Source organism: Thalassophryne amazonica, chromosome 15, assembly GCF_902500255.1.
Source record: "Thalassophryne amazonica chromosome 15, fThaAma1.1, whole genome shotgun sequence".
NCBI lineage: Eukaryota > Metazoa > Chordata > Actinopteri > Batrachoidiformes > Batrachoididae > Thalassophryne > Thalassophryne amazonica.
Window position 1 is genome coordinate 74,989,444 of NC_047117.1, and position 19,988 is coordinate 75,009,431.

Consider the following 19,988-nt stretch of genomic DNA (forward strand, 5'->3'; position numbering starts at 1 on the left):
ATAAAACAGGATATTCTATCATGTCCTAAAATGCCTTTGGTAATCTCTCACATTTTCGTGGAGTCCATAACATTGTCATGACGCCTGTGATGCATTTGACAAAAGTTGCATGACCTCCAGTTCCTTGAATCACAGCCACAGAAGCCTCAAACTACTTCATAATTGTTATGGGTGTTTTGGTATAGCTTCCCTCATCAGTCTCTTTCTTGCACTGCCACTTAGTTTTTAAGAACTATGTACTCCAAAAGCCTACTCTTACTCCATGTTTTGACTGTTTCATTTTGACCCCAATGTGGTGGTGTACAGAGTTAAAATGACAAAGATTCTATCACTGTACAAATACTTATGGACATGGTTGTATGGCCAGTAATAAGATAATTATGGGATCTTTTTGTGAGCTCTTTTGATGAGGGTATTCTTAAAAATGGGTGGAATGGACTAATCTGTCCTGTATGATAAAAAAAAAAAAAAACCCAAATTATTTGATATTTTAATCATTAATGCCACACTATTTGTACTGTATATTTAACAGTTTAGTAGTTGAAAAACCTGATCATTCATGCAATGCCAGTTTTGAGATTAACTGAACTGAGGAGGTCAAGCTAACTTGTTAAAAGTCAAACTGAGCTAAATTATGGAGAAAAAGACCATTTGGCTGAAGTTCAGAGAATTTTAACGCTGCAAGATATTCTCTAACTTCTCTACTCTGCACAGAAAGCTGCACGCGCGTGCACACACACACACACACACACACACACACACACACACACACACACACACACACACACACACACACACACACACACACACACACACACACACACACACACACACACACACACATCCGCACACTCAAACCTGCGGGTTGGCAGATGAAGCAGGCCTTAAAAGGTATTTGTGTGTGGGTGATGTTTTGTCAATTCTGAGTTCCATTTGACCTCTATGACTACTCTCTGCCTCTGAAAACAGTGTATAAACAAAAGTACATTTTTCTCTCTGTCCTGTTCTTTCATTGACTTCTCCTTATGCCTGTTTACATTTCAAGGCCTGTCTGATGTGCCGTCAGAAAAATACAGCACTTTAAGTAGATAGCTGTTGAATTTGACCTCAGCAATACAAACTCGTTTACAATTTTTCATCACCCTCGGGAGTGAATTATGTACTTGTACAATACTAAGCATAAAAACCGTAATACTATTGTCTTATATGCAGAAAAAGAGAACATAAAGTTAGCCTTTTTTACATTTTGATGATCATTAAAATTTCATACTCTAGTAGTCTGCAGTTATCTATAAAATTGTCAAGTTATTTCAAGGGTAATTTTCAAACAGCCCTGTTTCATCATTTCAAGAAACACAGCATGCAAATTGTATGAATGTCACATATCAGCGATATGGAGCTATTTTTCAGTGTAATAGAAGTCGGGCCAGTGTTCAAAATACTCTTGTTGCTGAATGTTAACCTTTTTGTTAAGATTATTACAGCAACCACTAGCTATATATGGTCATTCTGGGGAATCTCAATCACTAGACGTCTGAACAGTACTTCAGTAAATACACCAGCACTTTCCACTGCTCAGTGGATGCAGAATATTTTAAAAGGTGTTTCCATTACCTGTCTAATGTGCATGCTTGTATCGCAGGTGAGAGGTCGTGCAGAGGTCAAGTCATTGCTGCCCAACACTGTAGAGATGATCCCATTGCGATCCACTTTTCTGATCATTGTCCCATCCACAAAGAAGATCAAGCCGTTCTTATCAACAGCAATTCCTGCATGAAAGCGACACAGAGAATGCACAAACATTTTAATTTGTTTGTCACATCACAGTTGTCACAGAGACACATTATAAGAGCAGAATACAGTAAAGTTCCACAGGTCAGAATGGGTTCAAAGAATGTAGAATTAAGAACAGTAAACATCCATCCATCTGTTGAACCTCCTCTTATCCGGTGCCAGGTTGTGGTGGCAGCATGCCAATCACAACATACCTCTATTCAGTCACATTCACCAGCTCCTGGGGAATCCCAAGGTGGTCCCAGACCAGGTGAGATATATAATCCATTCAGTGTGTTCTCAGTTTATCCTGGGGTCATCTCCTAGACTGAGGCAACTAGGGGGCATCCTACTAAAATGTACAAACCGCCTTAAGTGGCTTCTTTCAACATGAAGGATGTCGGAGCCTCAGAGGGTGAACCCAGCCAACATGAGAAGGAAATTAGTTTTGCTGCTTGGTATTGTTCTTTTGGTCAGTACACAAAGTTCATGAGGCTGCACGGTGACTTAGTGGTTAGCACAGTTGCCTTACAGCAAGAAGGTCATGTGATCGATTCCCTGTGGAGTTTTAATGTTCGCCCCATGTTTGCGTAGGTTTCCTCCGGGTGTTCCAGCTTCCTTCCACATCCCAAGACATGCAGGTTAGGTGACCTGGAAACTTTAAATTGTCTGTAGGTGTATGTGTGCAAGTGTGAATGTCATTGTTTGTCTATATGTGGTCCTGCAACAGACTACCCAGACAGCAAATGGATCCGGGCTGGATGAAGTCCAACATTCGGTACCAATCCTGAAAATGGATCCGGTACAGACAATTTTTGCACCCTGGCCCAGAGACGGCACAGCACCACTTTACAGTTCTGGAACAGATCCAGACCAGATCTGAACCGAATCCACAAAAGACCAACCGTTTACAGCCCATATCTGGCACGGATCTGGGACAAATGTGGTCCGCATCACAGCACCGTGGCAGGAACATGGGGTTAGCATAACGAAGAGGAATTTTATCTGCACTCGGCAGAAACTATCCATTAGTGGTTATAAACTCAGGGCTGTGAAAACTCCGCAAATCATTTCACAGATCTGGGATTTTGTGGATTCGGTTCAGATCTGGTCCAGATCTGTTACAGAACTGTGAAGTGGAGCTGTGCCAGATCTGGGCCCAGGTGCAAAAATTGTCTGGACTGGATTTGTTTTCAGGATTGGTACCAGATGTTGGACTACATCTGGCCCAGATCCATTTGCTGTCTGGGCAGAGTCCTGTCCTGTGTGTACCCCGCCTCATGCCCTATGACTACTGGGATAGGCTCCAGCTCCCGTGTGACCCTTAATTGGAGTAAGTGGGTATAGAAAATGGATAGATGGATGGATAAAGTTCATGACCAAGTGAGGGTTGGAGCACAGAGCTGAGACTGTAAATAGGTTTGGATACACCGTGGCTAAACTCCAATAGACAGATGGATGAACAGATAAACACACAGCGACAGAGTCCATCCCCTCCAGTTTGTAACACAGTAACTCAAAAACAATAGATGTTGTCAGTCTCCAAATTAAAAGGGTAAATAACGAAGACAAACTCAACAAACTTTGGTTAATTTTGATGCACCAGTTTAATATAAAAAGCAACTTTATTTTGCTTATTCAACAGAACACATAGCTGTCTTCCACCTGCTGAATGCTGCCATCTGCTGGACATGTGGGGAATAATGTTATCATCAAATGCATGATGGAAATTAGGAGCAGGTGTGATTTTGAAGTTACATGTGGCTTGAAACAAGACTGTTTTTCCAGTATCTTTCATTTCCAAAGCTTTGGTCTGGTGAACAATCAATATGGTTTGTTTCCATTCATGCAGTACTATTATTTAAATCTCTCATATCTGTTATTTAAAAATAATATCTATGACACAGATTTAGCTAAGTTTTGATTCACTATGGCAAATTTTCAGTTACTCAAAGGGGGTCACATGTTTACATACACCAAGATGACTGTCTCTTTAAACATCGCAGAAGATTCCACAAACTGGCACACTGTAATTACTCTGAAAAGATTCTGAATGACTAATTACCATAATTAGAGGTTAATTGGGGCACTTATAGCTGTAATTAAGGGTCCACCTTTAGAAATACAGTCTTCAGCATTTAAGTGGATAAAAGAATTAAGACAAATGTTGTAGAGAAACAATGTAGATCTTCAGACATCAGATTTTTCTTCAGGACCCATCACCTAAAGATTTATAGTACCACAAACAGCTGTACAGTCTATTAGATGAAAATGTATCATGGACCATACAAACTTTATATCATAGAGAAAGGATGCTATAAATGAATACCCAAGAATAAATGCGCTTTTGAGGGAAAGTATCAGAACTAAGGAACTGATGCAGGAATTGGAGGCATCAGGAGATCAGACGAATCAAAAATTCTCTTGGTAACATGTCTAGATTACAGAAGGATCAGTCTCACAGACATATCATTTAATGTAAATAAAACCCAACAAGCAGAAAAACATTAAGCTGTGAAATACTTTCATTTTTAATGTTTTAAAATGCTGAATGATCAAATATATTACTGAAATATACAATTCAGCAGTCGGTCATGTGATTATATTTTGTAGAATTACTTTGAGGTGCACGCATGATCCAATTCTATTTTAAAGCTTCAAAACCAATTTTGTGGAGGACACTGGCAGAGAGAGTTTGTATTTCCCTGAAGCAGAAGAAACATTTGTAGTCCTAACTGGATACGTGTAGCTGCAGTACGACGCCTGCTACTAGCGAAGTGTCCCTGCGGTACCTGTCAGATTCTGTTTCCAACTGTTTCTTTAATTGGGCAACAGTTTACTCTTGGCAGTGCAGCTGAAGTGAAGAGAAGCTCACTTCAGTTGGAAATTTTCACCATAAGCAATACACCTGATGCAGGCCTGCAAATTGAATTTGTAGCAGCAGTCTGGCAAGGCAGCCAGTAACACCTACCCCATCTAGTATTAACAGTAACACTTCTGATATAAATTGAGCTCACTAACGGCTTGATGAGAATATATTTGCATGGCTGCCTTTCTTTAGCTGAAGTTTCTGCATACTTCATAGGTTGTAATTTGCAAATAAAGTTAAAGGTGCCGAAACCATTTGTAATTGTACAAAGTATACATGAAATAGTGCTTTCTAACAGAAATCTCATTACATGTGCCAAGATTTCATTATGAAACTGCACTCCTGCACATAAGTGGGACAAAATGTTGTACCAGGTGTATTCAGTGGCACCGAGGAAAACACAGCACATGCCATCTGGTGGCGGCAGTAATCTGCTGTATTGCATTGCTACTTGTATTGGTCTGCATTTTGTAATTGTTTTATGCTTGTTCTACAAGTTGAAATGACAATATAACCAAGTTACGATTGTGTGTACAGTGGAGGAAACATTTCAGAGGCAATGTAATTTTTTTGAGTGGTCAAATGAATTATGTGACATTATATTAGTCTACTGAGAGGCAATTATGATATTGACTGGTGTATAGTCTAAAACCACAACTGATAAATAAAAGGCCTACATGCTCAGATTTGATTGTGTACTCATGCATCTTTATCTTTGTAGCCTTACAACATAGCTAGTCTCCCCACTCTGTTGTACACATTCTTTCAGTCTTGCAGATAGCCTATTGTAACGAATCACTCCTGCCACCTTTCTTCACCTACTCTGCCCTACCTGCACTCACTTCACCTCTCCATCACACTCTATTACTTTGAACACTTGACGCCAAAAACTTAAACTCATCTACCTTCAGCACCTCTGCTCCGTGCAACCTCACTATTCCACCATTCACACACACATGCACTCCGTCTGGCTCCTACTGTGCTGCAGTTTTGATTGAAATATATGAAGATGCACTATAGCAGCCTAGATGCTCATAAAACCAAAAACTTACCAACATTCTCTGTAGATAGAATTCAATAATCATATCATGACCACTTCTTTTTCAATATATTTTCCCCGCCTCTATGTGTGTGACAGTGTACCTCTCAGCAGGTCAGGGTTCAGTGTCTTTGACAAGGTCTCTTCAGCACTCAGGACCAATCAGGGATTGTACACAATGACCCGTCAGTTACTTCTCAGGCAGAACCTGCTCTCCTGCCTGAGAAGTAGCATTTTTCTAGCACATATTCCCGTGCAGAAATATCTACTTATGCTACGTTTACACATAACGATGGCAAGTCACGAATGCCACAAAGTATACATTCTTGGCCGCTGATCACGAATGTGATGATTTGAGGCAGAGGCATCAGGTGTCCTCAGGAACTGCTACAACCTGTTACCACGCGTTGCGATTAATGTCACATGTTGCTGGAGAGTTATCAGGAACCATTACGCACGGTCAAGAATAATGTTTGCGTTGTTGCGCGCTATTGCGCATAACGTTCATGTTGTGAATGAGGCAAATTGTCTCCACACACACCCCGATATTCATCGTACCATCAGCTGCTGAACAATTCAGATCGATCCAGTTTGCTCCTCAAAATCCACAGCAGAAGAACTTTGTGACTGCATGCTTAGTTGGGCTCTGTGCCATGGAGTGGCGCAAAAAGGAGGAGGAGATTGAGAAAGCCAGATGTGTGGCTACACGTGGCTCTCGTCTCGCTTGTTTTCCCAAACATCAGGCACATGCAGCAGGTGGAACACCTGCAGGAGCACGCTGAGGAGCACTGGAACGAGGCTTTTAGCCGACTTGGGTTCACTGTCCTTCATCGGCATATTGCAGCAATGAAACTGAATGCGGTGTAGCAGGGTTTAATTGTGCGCATGTCAGAGAAGAATGCTGTCAATCTCTATTAAGAATCACCACTAATCAAGACGGATCAAGACGCTCAGTTGTGACCTCCACGACCTAAGGCGAAATGAGGGTGGTGCGTGACATTCGTGGAAGATTTTTTGACAGCCAAAAACATGCTCCATGAAAATCTGCTGCACTTTTACAGAATCTCAGTACTGTCCAAAATATCATAAATAACATTAGTACCATCAACAATCTTCAAATGCGCCTTGCAGTGAACAATATTGTTTGAAGTAATTATTAATAATGATGATAATAACGTGTGATTTTTTTTTTTGGTATACTGCAAACTATGTGCACCATAATTTGCACTTACGTCCAAAGGTACTGGGTTACGTCCCCACATTATTCAGGGGTGTGTTGTGGGCGTACAATAGATTCCACCAATCAGAGTGGCACCTGGCAACACTACACTTCTGCAGCATTGCATCACAGAGCCATCTTAAAACAAACCCAGAAAATGGAAGAACTACAACAAATTCCTGTACCTGTACAAAGTTTTTTTTGTGTGTGTGTGTGTGTGGGGGGGGGGGGGGGGGGATTTATTAAAAAAAAAAAAGAAATCAAATGTACACAAGTATTCACAACCTTCGTTCAATACTTTGTTGATGCACCTCTGGCAACAATTGCAGCCTCAGGTCTTCTTGAATATGATTGTAATATTGTAATGATTGTTTTGATTGTAATATATGAAGATGCACTATAGCAGCCTAGATGCTCATAAAACCAAAAACTTACCAACATTCTCTGTAGATAGAATTCAATAATCATATCATGACCACTTCTTTTTCAATATATTTTCCCCGCCTCTATGTGTGTGACAGTATACCTCCCAGCAGGTCAGGGTTCAGTGTCTTTGACAAGGTCTCTTCAGCACTCAGGACCAATCAGGGATTGTACACAATGACCCTTCAGTTACTTCTCAGGCAGAACTTGCTCTCCTGCCTGAGAAGTAGCATTTTTCTAGCACATATTGCTGTGCAGAAATATCTACTTATGCTACGTTTACACATAACGATGGCAAGTCATGAATGCCACAAAGTATACATTCTTGGCCGCTGATCACGAATGTGATGATTTGAGGCAGAGGCGTCACATGTCCTCAGGAACTGCTGCAACCTGTTACCACGCGTTGTGATTAATGTCACATGTTGCTGGAGAATTATCAGGAACCATTACGCATGGTCAAGAATAATGTTTGCGTTGTTGCGTGCTACTGCGCATAACGTTCACGTTGTGAATGAGGCAAATTGTCTCCACACACACCCCGATATTCATCCTACCATCAGCTGCTGAACAATTCAGATCGATCCAGTTTGCTCCTCAAAATCCACAGCAGAAGAACTTTGTGACTGCATGCTTAGTTGGGCTCTGTGCCATGGAGTGGCGCAAAAAGGAGGAGGAGACTGAGAGAGCCACATGTGTGGCTACACGTGGCTCTCGTCTCGCTTGTTTTCCCAAACATCAGGCACATGCAGCAGGTGGAACACCAGCAGGAGCACGCTGAGGAGCACTGGAACGAGGCTTTTAGCCAACTTGGGTTCACTGTCCTTCATCGGCATATTGCAGCAATAAAACTGAATGCGGTGTAGCAGGGTTTAATTGTGCGCATGTCAGAGAAGAACGCTGTCAAGCTCTATTAAGGATCACCACTAATCAAGACGGATCAAAACGCTCAGTTGTGACCTCCACGACCTAAGGCGAAATGAGGGTGGTGCGTGACATTCGTGGAAGATTTTTTTGACAGCCAAAAACATGCTCCATTAAAATCACGAATATTATGCACCAACATGCACTATTAAGAAACCTATTCAGATGCGTTAAGTCACATTAAGAATGTCAGAAATGTGCCAAGAATGACGCAAATATGACATTTGTAACGATTCCTGCCTATGTGTAAATGCAGCATTTGTTACGCTGATGTTTTACCGTGTTTGTGAACAACTTTGTTGTTGTGAACAACGGTTGCTGCTGACATACACACACACACACACACACACACGCGTATGCACGCAAAAGCACAGAGTCTGAGGCACTAACAGTGCCTATATGTTAAACACGAACAAGCCACGGGTAATGAAATACCACAGTAAGAACTGCTGTTGGCAAATCTTAAAGGAAATTGTAGAGCTCATATTAATTTTGTCACTTTAGTTACATCAATAAAATTCATGATTGTTTTACTGGTTATAGGGTATTTATGTGTTGCAACATCACTTCTAGTAGGGTCAGTGTCAGGATGAGCACAGCAGCTACTGTAAAAACATCCCGCCAATTTAAAAACTGCATGGGGGGGTCAATGCAGTTTCATCCCACAGGGCCGCAGTGATATGATTAAACTGTTTAAGTCATTTAAGCCAATGCAGTTTTCTTAAAAATCAACTTCCAATCTGAATTACAGAAATACAATTTATTATTATTGCTTTTTCTGTCTGCCGTTCTCTGTTTTTATTACCTCTGCCAAAGAGGTAATGTTTTCAGTTTTGTTGGTGCGTTTGCCTGTTAGCAAGAAGATGCAAAAACTACAAAATAAATTTTCTTGAAACTTGTTGAAAGGGTGGGGTATAGGCCAAAGAAGAAACCATGAACTTTTAAAGCAGAAGCAATTCAGAGGGTGGACCCAGGATTTTTTTTCCTACTTTTTTAAACTTCATGAGACACAGAGCTTTATGACAAATATCAGGCATATGTTGAGTGCAACTGTCTACATTGTCTCTTTTATATTTTTCACATCACTGTTATGTTTATTAAACTCTGTTATCCTTTGTACCGTGCTCTGCTTATTTTATACTGGGTCCTTCAAACACTGGTCGGTTCTCCGGGCTGCGTCCGACACATAACAGTAGTCTCTGGCCAAACATCACGGACCCAGCGGTAGCAGAGACGGTAATGCGCCGGGAAGGCGGCAGCAGACATTCAGAAGTTATCCGGATCAGTTGCGGGTGCTCTCCGCCCGGATGGTGCGCGTTGGAGAACCCATTACTGAATACTGATTTGAGCGCTCATGCAGCCGTGTTTCCTGTGTTTGTGCCTTATCCGTGGGTCGTGGTGGAGTGTGACTGGCGACGGCTTCGCGTCGCACTTCGACCGGATAAGAGGTTTGAACGGGAGCTGCAGGAATGGGTCTGTAATGGGTGAACGCGCATGGCGGAGCTCTGTGGCACGGGTCGCGGTGCTTCCTGTGTTACAGTCGTAGCCCCGTTTCCGCGGGTAATGATAGCTACTGCGTCTGTTGTGTCAGTTCCGGTGTTATTTAGTTGAATCACATTTTTGGTTGCGTGTTGCTCACAGCTGCGCACAGAAGAGCAGCTTGAGTTTGTTTTCTCAGTTACCAAAGAGGGTTTTTCATTTTTAGCACTCTGGCTCCCTCTTGTGGTGACTGAGTCACATTACCGTTAAGCTCTTAAGTTGGAACAGGTGTGTTCGATTTGTTTGAGCTTGACGGTATAAACCACTGATTAGTTTTGTGTTGGTTCATTTCTTGTGGGTGTTTTTTGAGTTGGGTTTTGTGTGGGATTTTATTTTTTTTTGTTTTTTTTTCACTATTAGTGTCTGGGGTTGTGACCCTGCAGCCTGTTTGGAGCAGCAAAACAGGACCCAAGCAACTTTATGTTAGTCTGTTAGTCTTTCTTTTTATTTTTTTTAGTTTCACCTCCCCAGGGTTTGATGGGACGGTCCCCTGGGGGGTGATGGGGTGGTAATTGGGTTGTTTTTTCTTTTTTTTTTTTTTTTTTTTTTATGCCCTCTCTTCTCCTCTGACTCCAGCCGGGTGTGCCGTAGAGTCGGCGTTGCTGGAGTGGTGCAGTTTGGTTATGCTGGGCGTTTCCCAGGTAACCTCTGCACCCGGGAGGGGGGGGGGGGGGTTTGGGGTATTTTCTTTTTGTTCGCTCTCTTCTCCTCTGGCTCCAGCCGTGTGAGCCGTAGTGTCGGCGTTGCTGGAGTGGTGCAGTTTGGTTATGCTGGGCGTTTCCCAGATAACCTCTGCACCTGGGGGGTTTCGGGGTGTTGTTGCTTTTTTTTTTGTTTGTTCATTCCCTGTTCCACCTCCGGCTTCAGCGCGCCTTTGAGCCGTCTGCCATCGGCGTGGCTGAGGTTTGGGGCAGTGGGATATACCCGCAGTTGGTGGCTGGTTTAGAAGTCGGAGGAGTGGCGCTGTTTTGTCCGTCTGCCATAACCGCTGTTCCACTCCTCCCGGTTGGCTTCTGGGGTATAGTCACGGTTGGTGACACTGGACGTGCTTCCAGTTTCCACTGCGCCAAGGGGGTGAGGTTGGGGTTGTTTTGTTTGTATGTTTTTTTTTCTCCTTTTGTTTTTCCCCCCAGTTTCCGCCCTCAGGGTTTGACTGTGGTGTCCTCTGGGGGGGGAAAGGGCTGTGGGTCCATCTAGCCATAGACGGACGGGGCTGGGTCCGTTGGTCATGAGGGGAGGCGTCTCCTGGGGTTGATGGAATGGTCCTCTGGGAGGCGCTGGGAGTCCCCGTGGGTGGCATTGGATCCCAGAGGGACCTCGGCTGTGGTTATTACTCCTGGAGCTGGCGGGATGTCCTCTGGGGGGTGTTGGTCCCTACATGTCGTTAGGGGGGGGGGGGGGGTGTTAGTGTTTTTATTTGTTAGCTTAAGTTTGGGTTGTTTTTCTTTTCTCCCCTTCCCGGGGTTTGATGGAACGGTCCTCTGGGGAGGGGGGGGGGGGGGGGGGGGTGTTAGTGTTTTTATTTGCTAGCTTAAGTTTGGGTTGTTTTTCTTTTCTCCCCTTCCCGGGGTTTGATGGAACGGTCCTCTGGGGAGGGGGGGGGGGGGGTGTTAGCATTTTTATTTGTAAGCTTGAGTTTGGGTTGTGTTTTTCTTTTCTCCTCTTCCCGGGGTTTGATGGGACGGTCCCCTGGGGAGGGGGGGGGGGGTGTTTTGGTTGTTTGTGTTTGTCTTTTTTGTTTTATGACTAATCAGACTGTGAACATGGTTGGACAAAGGCTGACCGCACAGGTTCAAGAACTCCTGGCCACACCTGTGCTAATTGACTGATAGAAACAAGGGCAAAGATGCAGCCAGAGGAGAAGACATCAACCGTTCTGTTAGATGAAGATTCTGTTGGAAGATGAATGCGGATACGGTTTCCAGCCGTGGTCCCTGGAGGGGGGTGTTTCTCCTGGGCCAGGTTTGTGTGGTCGCCGGGAGGCTTCCCGTGAGGGTGGGGTACTGTTGTATGGCTGGGGGGGCCTGGCTGCCTTTTTGTTTCTGTCTTTTGTCCTGTCTTTTGTTTTTCCTTCCAGGTGGCTTGCATTTGGGACTGAGTGGCTGTGTAGCTGAGTTTATCAGGACCTCACCCTGATCACCTGAGGCTGATCACCTGCGGCTCGTCAGGACTCACAGCTGTGGTGCATCTACATGGATTGGAACATGGTGGCATTTAAGACTGGAGTACACAGTGTGTATTTGCCAGAGACTTGACCTTGTGACCAGACGGGTGAGATCGTCGTCTCAAGAGCCATCTCATCATCAGTGGATGCAGAGAACGTCCAGGTTTGATGCATGGTCTGTGTAAGAGGAGGGGGTGAGGTCTCACGCTCGTCAGCACACTTCCTGAGGTACGTTAGATTTTGTGACTAACATTTATACAGTCAGTAAATGTGGTGTCCCTCACACCTTATTATATTGAGCTGTATGTTGGTCGTTTAAATCAGCTTCCACTGCAGTGGAGTTTTGTGAACAGGGTGTTCTATGCCTGCAGGGTGGGAAGCTGATTTGCAATTAGGCCAGGAAGTGTTTGCTGTTTGTACACCTTTGAGTGGTCTCTCTGTGTGTTGAGTGTGGACTCCCATAATGATTTCTTCTTTCACAGACTCGGTTTGTCGCGGCCACCTGGGGGGTGTCGGCGGGGTCCTTGGGTCCGAACCGGTTCTGGCTCCGGACCGTTAGCGCTGCTGGGAGCGCACCGCAATCCACCACGCCAGACCGCGCACTTTTATATTTTTCACATCACTGTTATGTTTATTAAACTCTGTTATCCTTTGTACCGTGCTCTGCTTATTTTATACTGGGTCCTTCAAACGCTGGTCGGTTCTCCGGGCTGCGTCCGACAAATAACACTTGACCTTGGAAAAGTTTTTCAAAGGTAAAATTTTGTGGAATTGGAAAGTAGTTTTGGCCGAGGTTTGTGTTCTATGAGTGCAGTGCTCTACTCTTCTATGTGTAAATGTGTAATAAGTGATTGTGTGTGTGTTCTTTTGTAAGTTCACCTTTGGGTCCCAGCAGTTGAGCCTCAGTAGCTTTTCTTCCATCTCCACAACGTGCTTCATCAAATGGAGGGCACTGTTCACCTGTACCGGCCACGACCTCTCCATTACCTAAACGCACACATTGTACATTTAATGCATTACAGAGTTGATGACCAACACCTGCCAGCAGCGCGGAAAACACACAGATGCAAAAGGACATTAAAGAAAAATCTATTCAACATTTGAAACACCTGATTGTCATTATGAAGTCAAAAGAGAACCTAATGTGAGCACGGAACCCTTTTCTAGATCTGAAACAAGACTACTTAACATCTGAAGGCTTACTGATGAGGTCCCGGGCACCGCTCAGCATCTTGGGACGGTAGATTCTGCGTGAGTTAGTGTCTGACACGTAGAGCTGGCCTGTTACCGGGTCATTAGCTAGATAGTAACGATGAGCAGGGTTGTTGCTGTTGAAGGACGTGACAAACAAAACAGCACAGAAACAAAACAACTGGTTTAGTGATGCTGCACTTTTACAGAATCTCAGTACTATCCAGAATATCATAAATCACATTAGTACCATTAACAATCTTCAAATGCACCTTGCAGTGAACAATATGTTTGAAGTAATTATTAATAATGATGATAATAACGTGTGATTTTTTTTTTTGGTATACTGCAAACTATGTGCACCATAATTTGCACTTACGTCCAAAGGTACTGGGTTACGTCCCCACATTATTCAGAGTGGCACCTGGCAACACTACACTTCTGCAGCATTGCATCACAGAGCCATCTTAAAACAAGCCCACAAAATGGAAGAACTATAAAAAATTCCTGTACCTGTACAAAGTTTTTTTTTGTGTGTGTGTGTGTGTGTGGGGGGGATTTATAAAAAAAAAAAAAAATCAAATGTACACAAGTATTCACAAACTTCGTTCAATACTTTGTTGACGCACTGTTGGGGAAAGTGAGGAACATGGACCCACAACAGGGGGCGCAAATGAACGGACAATGAAGAAAGTCAAATAACAAGGCTTTACTGTTGTGAACACGCACAACAAACACAACAGATCACAATTGTGGAAATAAACCAATTCCAATGGTGTCGTGTGGGCAGGCTCGACGATAGGAGACGTCTGTCCGAGTCGAACCGGAACCACCCGATTTCCTCTGCCACCGAACCCCGGGAATACTGGAGCCGCCAAGTCCCGAACTCCCAGGTGGCCACTGCCTCCGCTCGTCGGATCCGGTACTGCTGGCGAGGAACAGAAACAGTCAGATGTGGGTGCGGCTGCACCCAGCAACACGTAGGGTGGAAACACCACCTCCACCTCTAATCAAAAACAACACTGCAGTGTAGGAATATGGGTACTTATCCGATATATGTCCAATACAGTCTTCAGCTGTCTTAGGCACAAGCGATAAAGTGTTATTCCTCTGAAATGAAGCGACTGGCTGAGTACGTTACCTCCTTAGTAGAGCGATATCTCGGCAATGAGGTGGAGATGCCGTCCAGCTGATATACCCCTCCGCTGATGGATGTCAGCTGTCTCAGTTGATAGGTGACGGCTGTCACCTTGGCTGCTCCTGTGAGGCGGCAGCGCCCTCTGGTGCCTGGAGCCCGCACTCCAGGCGAGGCGCCCTCTGGTGGTGGTGGGCCAGCAGTACCTCCTCTTCAGCGGCCCACACAACACGCACCTCTGGCAATAATTACAGCCTCAGGTCTTCTTGAATATGATACCACAAGCTTGGTGCCCCTATCTTTGGGCAGTTTTTGCTCATTCCTCTTTGCAGCACCTCTCAAGGTCCATCAGGTTGGATGAGGAGCGTCGGTGCACAGCCATTTTCAGATCTCTCCAGAGATCTTCAATTGGATTCAGGTCTGGGCTCTGGCTGGGCCACTCAAGGACATTCACAAAGTTGTCCTGAAGACACTCCTTTGAAATCTTGGCTGTGTGTTTAGGGTCATTGCCTTGCTGAAAAATGAACCGTCGCCCCAGTCTGAGGTCAAGAGCGCTCTGGAGCAGATTTTCATCCAGGATGTCTCTGTACATTGCTGCATCTTTCCCTCAATCCTGACTAGTTTCCCAGTTCCTTTTGATGAAAAACATCCCCTCAGCATGCTACTGCCACTACCATGCTTCACTGTAGGGATGGTGCCTGGTTTCCTCCAAAAATGACGCCTGGCAATCACACCAAAGAGTTCAATCTTTGTCTCATCAGACCAGAAAATTTTGTTTCTCATGGTCTGAGAGTCCTTTAGATGCCTTTTGGCAAACTCTAGGCGAGCTGTCATGTGCCTTTTACTAAGGAGTGGCTTCTGTCTGGCCACTCTACCATACAGGCTTGATTGGTGGATTGCTGCAGAGATGGTTGCCTTTCTGGAAGGTTCTCCTCTCTCCACAGAGGAATGGTGGAGCTCTGACAGAGTGACCATCGGGTTCTTGGTCACCTCCCTGGCTAAGGCCCTTCTGCTCCCAATCTAGTTTAGATGGGTGGCCAACTCTAGGAAGAGTCCCGGTGAATCTGAATGTCTTTTATTTACAGATGTTTCTGTACCCTTGTTTCTGTGCCTCGAGACAATCCTGTCTCGGAGGTCTACAGACAATTCCTTTGAGTTCATGCTTGGTTTGTGCTCTGACATGCACTAACTGTGGGACCCTATATGTAGACAGGTGTGTGCCTTTCCAAATCATGTTCAGTCAACTGAATTTACCCCAGGTGGACTCCAATTAAGCTGTAGGAACATCTAAAACGTGATCAGTGGAATTTCTTAGTTTTTTTTATTTTTAATAAATTTACAAAAAACAAAACAAAACAGTTTTTACATTGTCATTATGGAGTTTTGTGTGTGGAATTTTGAGGGAAAGAAATGAATTTCATCCATTTTGGAATGAGGCTGCAACATAACAAAATGTGGAAATAGTGAAGCGCTGTGAATACTTTCTGGATGCACTGTAGATACATTAGCTGCTTTTTGTCTGCTCAAAGACAGACCTCTTTGTTTGACCGATCATTGATTTCAGTGTTTCTGTGTCATTCAAACTGATATCTGCATTGTTTTACAAATCAGCTGCTACATGTATAAATAAAATGTGAGGCCCTGTGTGTCCACAGTTGCCCTTACACTCGCCAATGTGTCTGCACCCATGCAAAGCAAGCACCAGTTCAAACACAGCTGTGTTAGGGGGAACTGATCTAATCTTGCATCTCTGTGAGAATTTTGTGATGGTGCCACAACACCTCACACACTCATCTTGGTAACTGTGCCTCAAAATTTGCCATTTTCAAAAAAAACAAAAACTTGTGTCAATTCCTTTATTATTTTAGACATGTCTCAATGTGTGTGCATGCATGAGAGGGGGATTGAGGGTTCATTTGAATAATAAACATCTGCAGAATGCAGGAGGACATTCTATGATTGTCTGAACACATTAAAAGATGACACACAGTATAAAGAGACAAAGAAATCAGAAGAAAAAAGAGAAACAGAAAAAGAAACAGAAATGCAGACAGGATAGAAAGCACAGCTAGGACAACTTTCAGACTGAAGGAAAAAGGAATGAAAATAAATGAAGTGCAGCAGCAAAGCACAGAACAGATGAGGTATTAAAGAAAAGTAGGAGTAAAACAGCGATAAGACGGAATGAGTAGAGCACAGTTAAGATGGTGTGAATAGGAAAATAAGAAGGCTGCTGGTAGGAGCAGCTCCGTGCCAAAACTAGCTTTCCTGAGAGGAAATTGCATTTCAATTAAAGAGTGAAATTTAATGCATTTTGGAGTCAAAAATGAATTCATTCATTTTGTCTAGCTGGTGGCAAAGTGGCTCCAGGTGTGGAGTGACTCAGTGTGTGTATTAACAGATATGAAAATCCTGTGAAAGTAACACTTGAGCTGAATGTTCAGGAGAGTTGGAATGGAAAGAAGGAGAAAAAAGAAACAGCAAGCAGCAAATGTATCAAGCTAAAAAAAAAAAAGAAAAGAAAAATCACAAAGTGGAGCTGCTTCTGTAGAGGAAAGTAGAACAGGTGCAGAATAGAATCATCACAGCGAGTTAAATAAAGAGATGTGAAGAAAGTGCTCCTCTCTTGTGGCAGATGTTGCTCATTTTTGCAATCAAGTGACAAAGAAAACTAAAGTCACAACTTTCTCATGTCACAGAAAATATAAAATTTATGTAGTTTTGTACAGGATTCATACACATGTATAGTAGGGATAATCTTTTTACAACCTCACAGTCCTGTATGATATTCTGGTGAGTTTTTGCTATAAAATAATGAAAACCAATGTTTTTGTTGTTGTTTTTGTTTTTTGTATTTGATGAAAAAAGTTCACCCATGACTAACTTTGAAATTTTTATACTCGGTTGCATTTGGGTGGCTTTCCAAAAAATAAAAAATAAACAAAAAAGGGAAAAAAAATCCAAAACATTTTGGATCTTTTTCCGTTCTTTGTTTATTATTCAACCGGGGTTCTAGGTTTTATATGATACAGGACTATGGGTTAAAAAAAATCCCTAGTATATAGTTCTCGACACTACATTGAGCTCATCATTCAAAACATGGACATTTATTATGTGAAATTTTCATCAATAAATGATATTTAATTACTCTCTATAGTTTTTACTGTGTAAGGTGTGTTTACTTTTGAATGATGCAGTTTCATAGTTACTCTATAAAATACCAACACATTTGTCAGGTCCTTTGCATCACTATGTGTATGATGCAAGATTCTGTCTCTCACAGTTGAATTGTACCTACGATAAAACTTACAGACGTCTCCATTCTTTGTAGGTGGGAAAACTTGCAAAATCGACAATGGATCAAATACTGATTTGTCCCACTGTACAACTTTCTGCCATTTTTGTTTTGTTGTTGTTTCACCAACAGCTCTCCCGGTACTACCGCCGCTGTGAAACTGATTGGCAATAATACTAGTGGACTTACTTCCAAAACGGAAGCTTCCTAGTTCAAGATCACCAGTGCTCTATTTTCCATACACTGAAAAAAAAATGCTACTTTGGATCAACTTAAAAAAATTGATGTAATTTGTTACAGCTATTTTTTTTTAGTTTCTCACAATGTATATTTAGGATTTTGTAAAGTGATTCCAGCAGATTTAAACTGGAAACCACAATTTTCCATTAGACCAATGTACGTAAATAAGTACTTTGAATGAAGTGCACTGTGTTTCACTTTTTTCAATGTATATTTGGAGTTGCGGCAGGCATGTAGCGTAAAACATATATACATATTAGATCAGCTGTGGTGAATTCAATGTGAGAAGCCAAAAAACATGTACTTGAAGAATGCTCAAAATTAAGACCAAATGCGTATGTTTCATTCATGTAGCTGTGTAGTTAAAAGTATATTTGTGCCTTTGCCTGAGGTTTGAATTACGGTTTGTTTTAGTGACATTGACATAACTCTGGCAAGCATTAACACATACCAAAGGAAATATTTACTCTATAAATGCTAATGTTAAGGCCTTCTCTTGTGAACAAGACCAGGCTGCTTATAAAAGGACAGTAAATTTGGATCTGGGAGGGATGGGAAAATAAAGAGAATATATCAGATCTGTAATAATTTTCTCATCCCTTTTGCTCCCTCTATGTCTCTCCTTGTGAAGGGCTTCTACAAAACCAATGACAACTTCATTTATCTGAGCTGACAACAGAAGACGTGGCTTATTTTGTGTGAATAAAAAGCATAAAAGAAAATGAGGCTGAAGGACGAAAACAGGGGTAACAGAAAGATTTCGTTACCACTTGCAATAGATGCCAGAGCACCTGTTAAACACTTCCCCTGTATGTTCCAGTCTGCACATTTAGAGCCCCGTTAATCTGCACAGGAGAAATGATTGCTGCAGATTTAACATGTTAACAGCATCATGTGATGTACTGCACTTTGACCTTGTGCTAAAAGCCTGAATGTTTTTTTTCCTCCCTTTTCACTAAAATGTAGAGTCATGCAGACTGTGCAGACTAGAATTTGCTGCACAAGCAGGGGAGCATAACATACGGAAAAAGGATTCATCACTCTTACCTATGTCTGAAATCTTTGTTTCTTTAATTTAGTGGAAGCAGAGGAAAGAAAGAGAGGACAGTTAGTAGACAGTTTGATGAATATAATTAGATGATAGAAGTTGCATTCACTGGAAAAAAAAAACAGTAGAAAGTTGCAGTTCAGATGTGAAGATGATCAGCAATAATCCCACCATCTGTAATGGAATTCTGTTTACAGAAGACAATGGCAATATGGGAAAAAAAACAAGTTTTCAGATGGTTGTTACACTCGAGATTTTTAAAGAAAAAGGGAGCTGGGTACAGTTTGCTCTGCCATTCTTTATCTAAATTCAGAACTTTCTTTTATCTTTTAGCAGTTTGGCTGAGGAGAAAATGCAGTGGAGTGTTCCAATGTTTATTACTGTTGTGGCAAAATGTCCAGTTGGCCGAGAGTTTATCTCACTCTGAATTTGTGCCTTCAAGCGCCGCTTCAAAAACATGAAAGGCCAATGAAATGAATTCAAACAGATTAGAGACAGATATCCACAAAACCAATGCATAGCGATAATTATAAATGCTATTTTATTAATTAAAATGCAGATCTTCAAGATTTTACATCTAAGTGACCACTGGGAACATGAAGCCAAACCAAAAATGAGTGAGACCTTTATGTATGTGATAGTAGAAGATATACATTCTGGATTCAGTTGAACTCACTTACACTGCCGCAGCACGATCCTCTCGCAACCATCTTACCTCAGCTCCATGACGCTGGTGACATTCCCAGAGGGAAAGATCCTCCTGATATAGTTGAAGTCTCCGACAAAGATGCTGCCATCTGCTCCACAAGCCAGAGCGAGCGGTGCCAGGAGCTTGTTGCCCTCAGCCTGCCCATTACAGCTGGGGCAGGAGATGCTGCGGCGGCGTCCGTTTCCTAGGAAAAGATGTTGACATCCACACTGTGTCTCACAAGGTCTGACCTTTTTGTTTTTGGTCCCACTTTTTGCATGGCTAAATCTCTCGATGGATACCTATTTATTCATAGTTTAGAATAAAAAAAAATATGCACAATACTGGGTCAAAAGCATATTGAAATATTTGTCACTGTTTTTTTTTTTTTATATTTAATCACAGTCCTGCTCAAAACACACTTTTTGCAAAGAAAGTTCC

General features: G+C 42.6%; 1 protein-coding gene across 11 annotated transcripts in view; it reads right to left on the bottom strand.

Moving 5' to 3' along the window:
- Positions 1 to 19,988, bottom strand: part of LOC117525661 (teneurin-3) — a 564,186-nt gene that overhangs the window by 86,743 nt on the left and 457,455 nt on the right. For 8 of the 11 annotated variants that reach the window (XM_034187583.1, XM_034187580.1, XM_034187576.1 and 5 more), the window contains 5 exons: positions 19,575 to 19,752; positions 18,859 to 18,879; positions 13,154 to 13,278; positions 12,830 to 12,937; positions 1,615 to 1,769 (listed from right to left, as the gene is read on the bottom strand). In XM_034187583.1, the coding sequence (XP_034043474.1) occupies positions 1,615 to 1,769; positions 12,830 to 12,937; positions 13,154 to 13,278; positions 18,859 to 18,879; positions 19,575 to 19,752 (587 nt within the window). The remainder of the gene's footprint in view (positions 1 to 1,614; positions 1,770 to 12,829; positions 12,938 to 13,153; positions 13,279 to 18,858; positions 18,880 to 19,574; positions 19,753 to 19,988) is intronic. The other 3 variants (XM_034187585.1, XM_034187579.1, XM_034187577.1) reach the window with 1 other exon arrangement.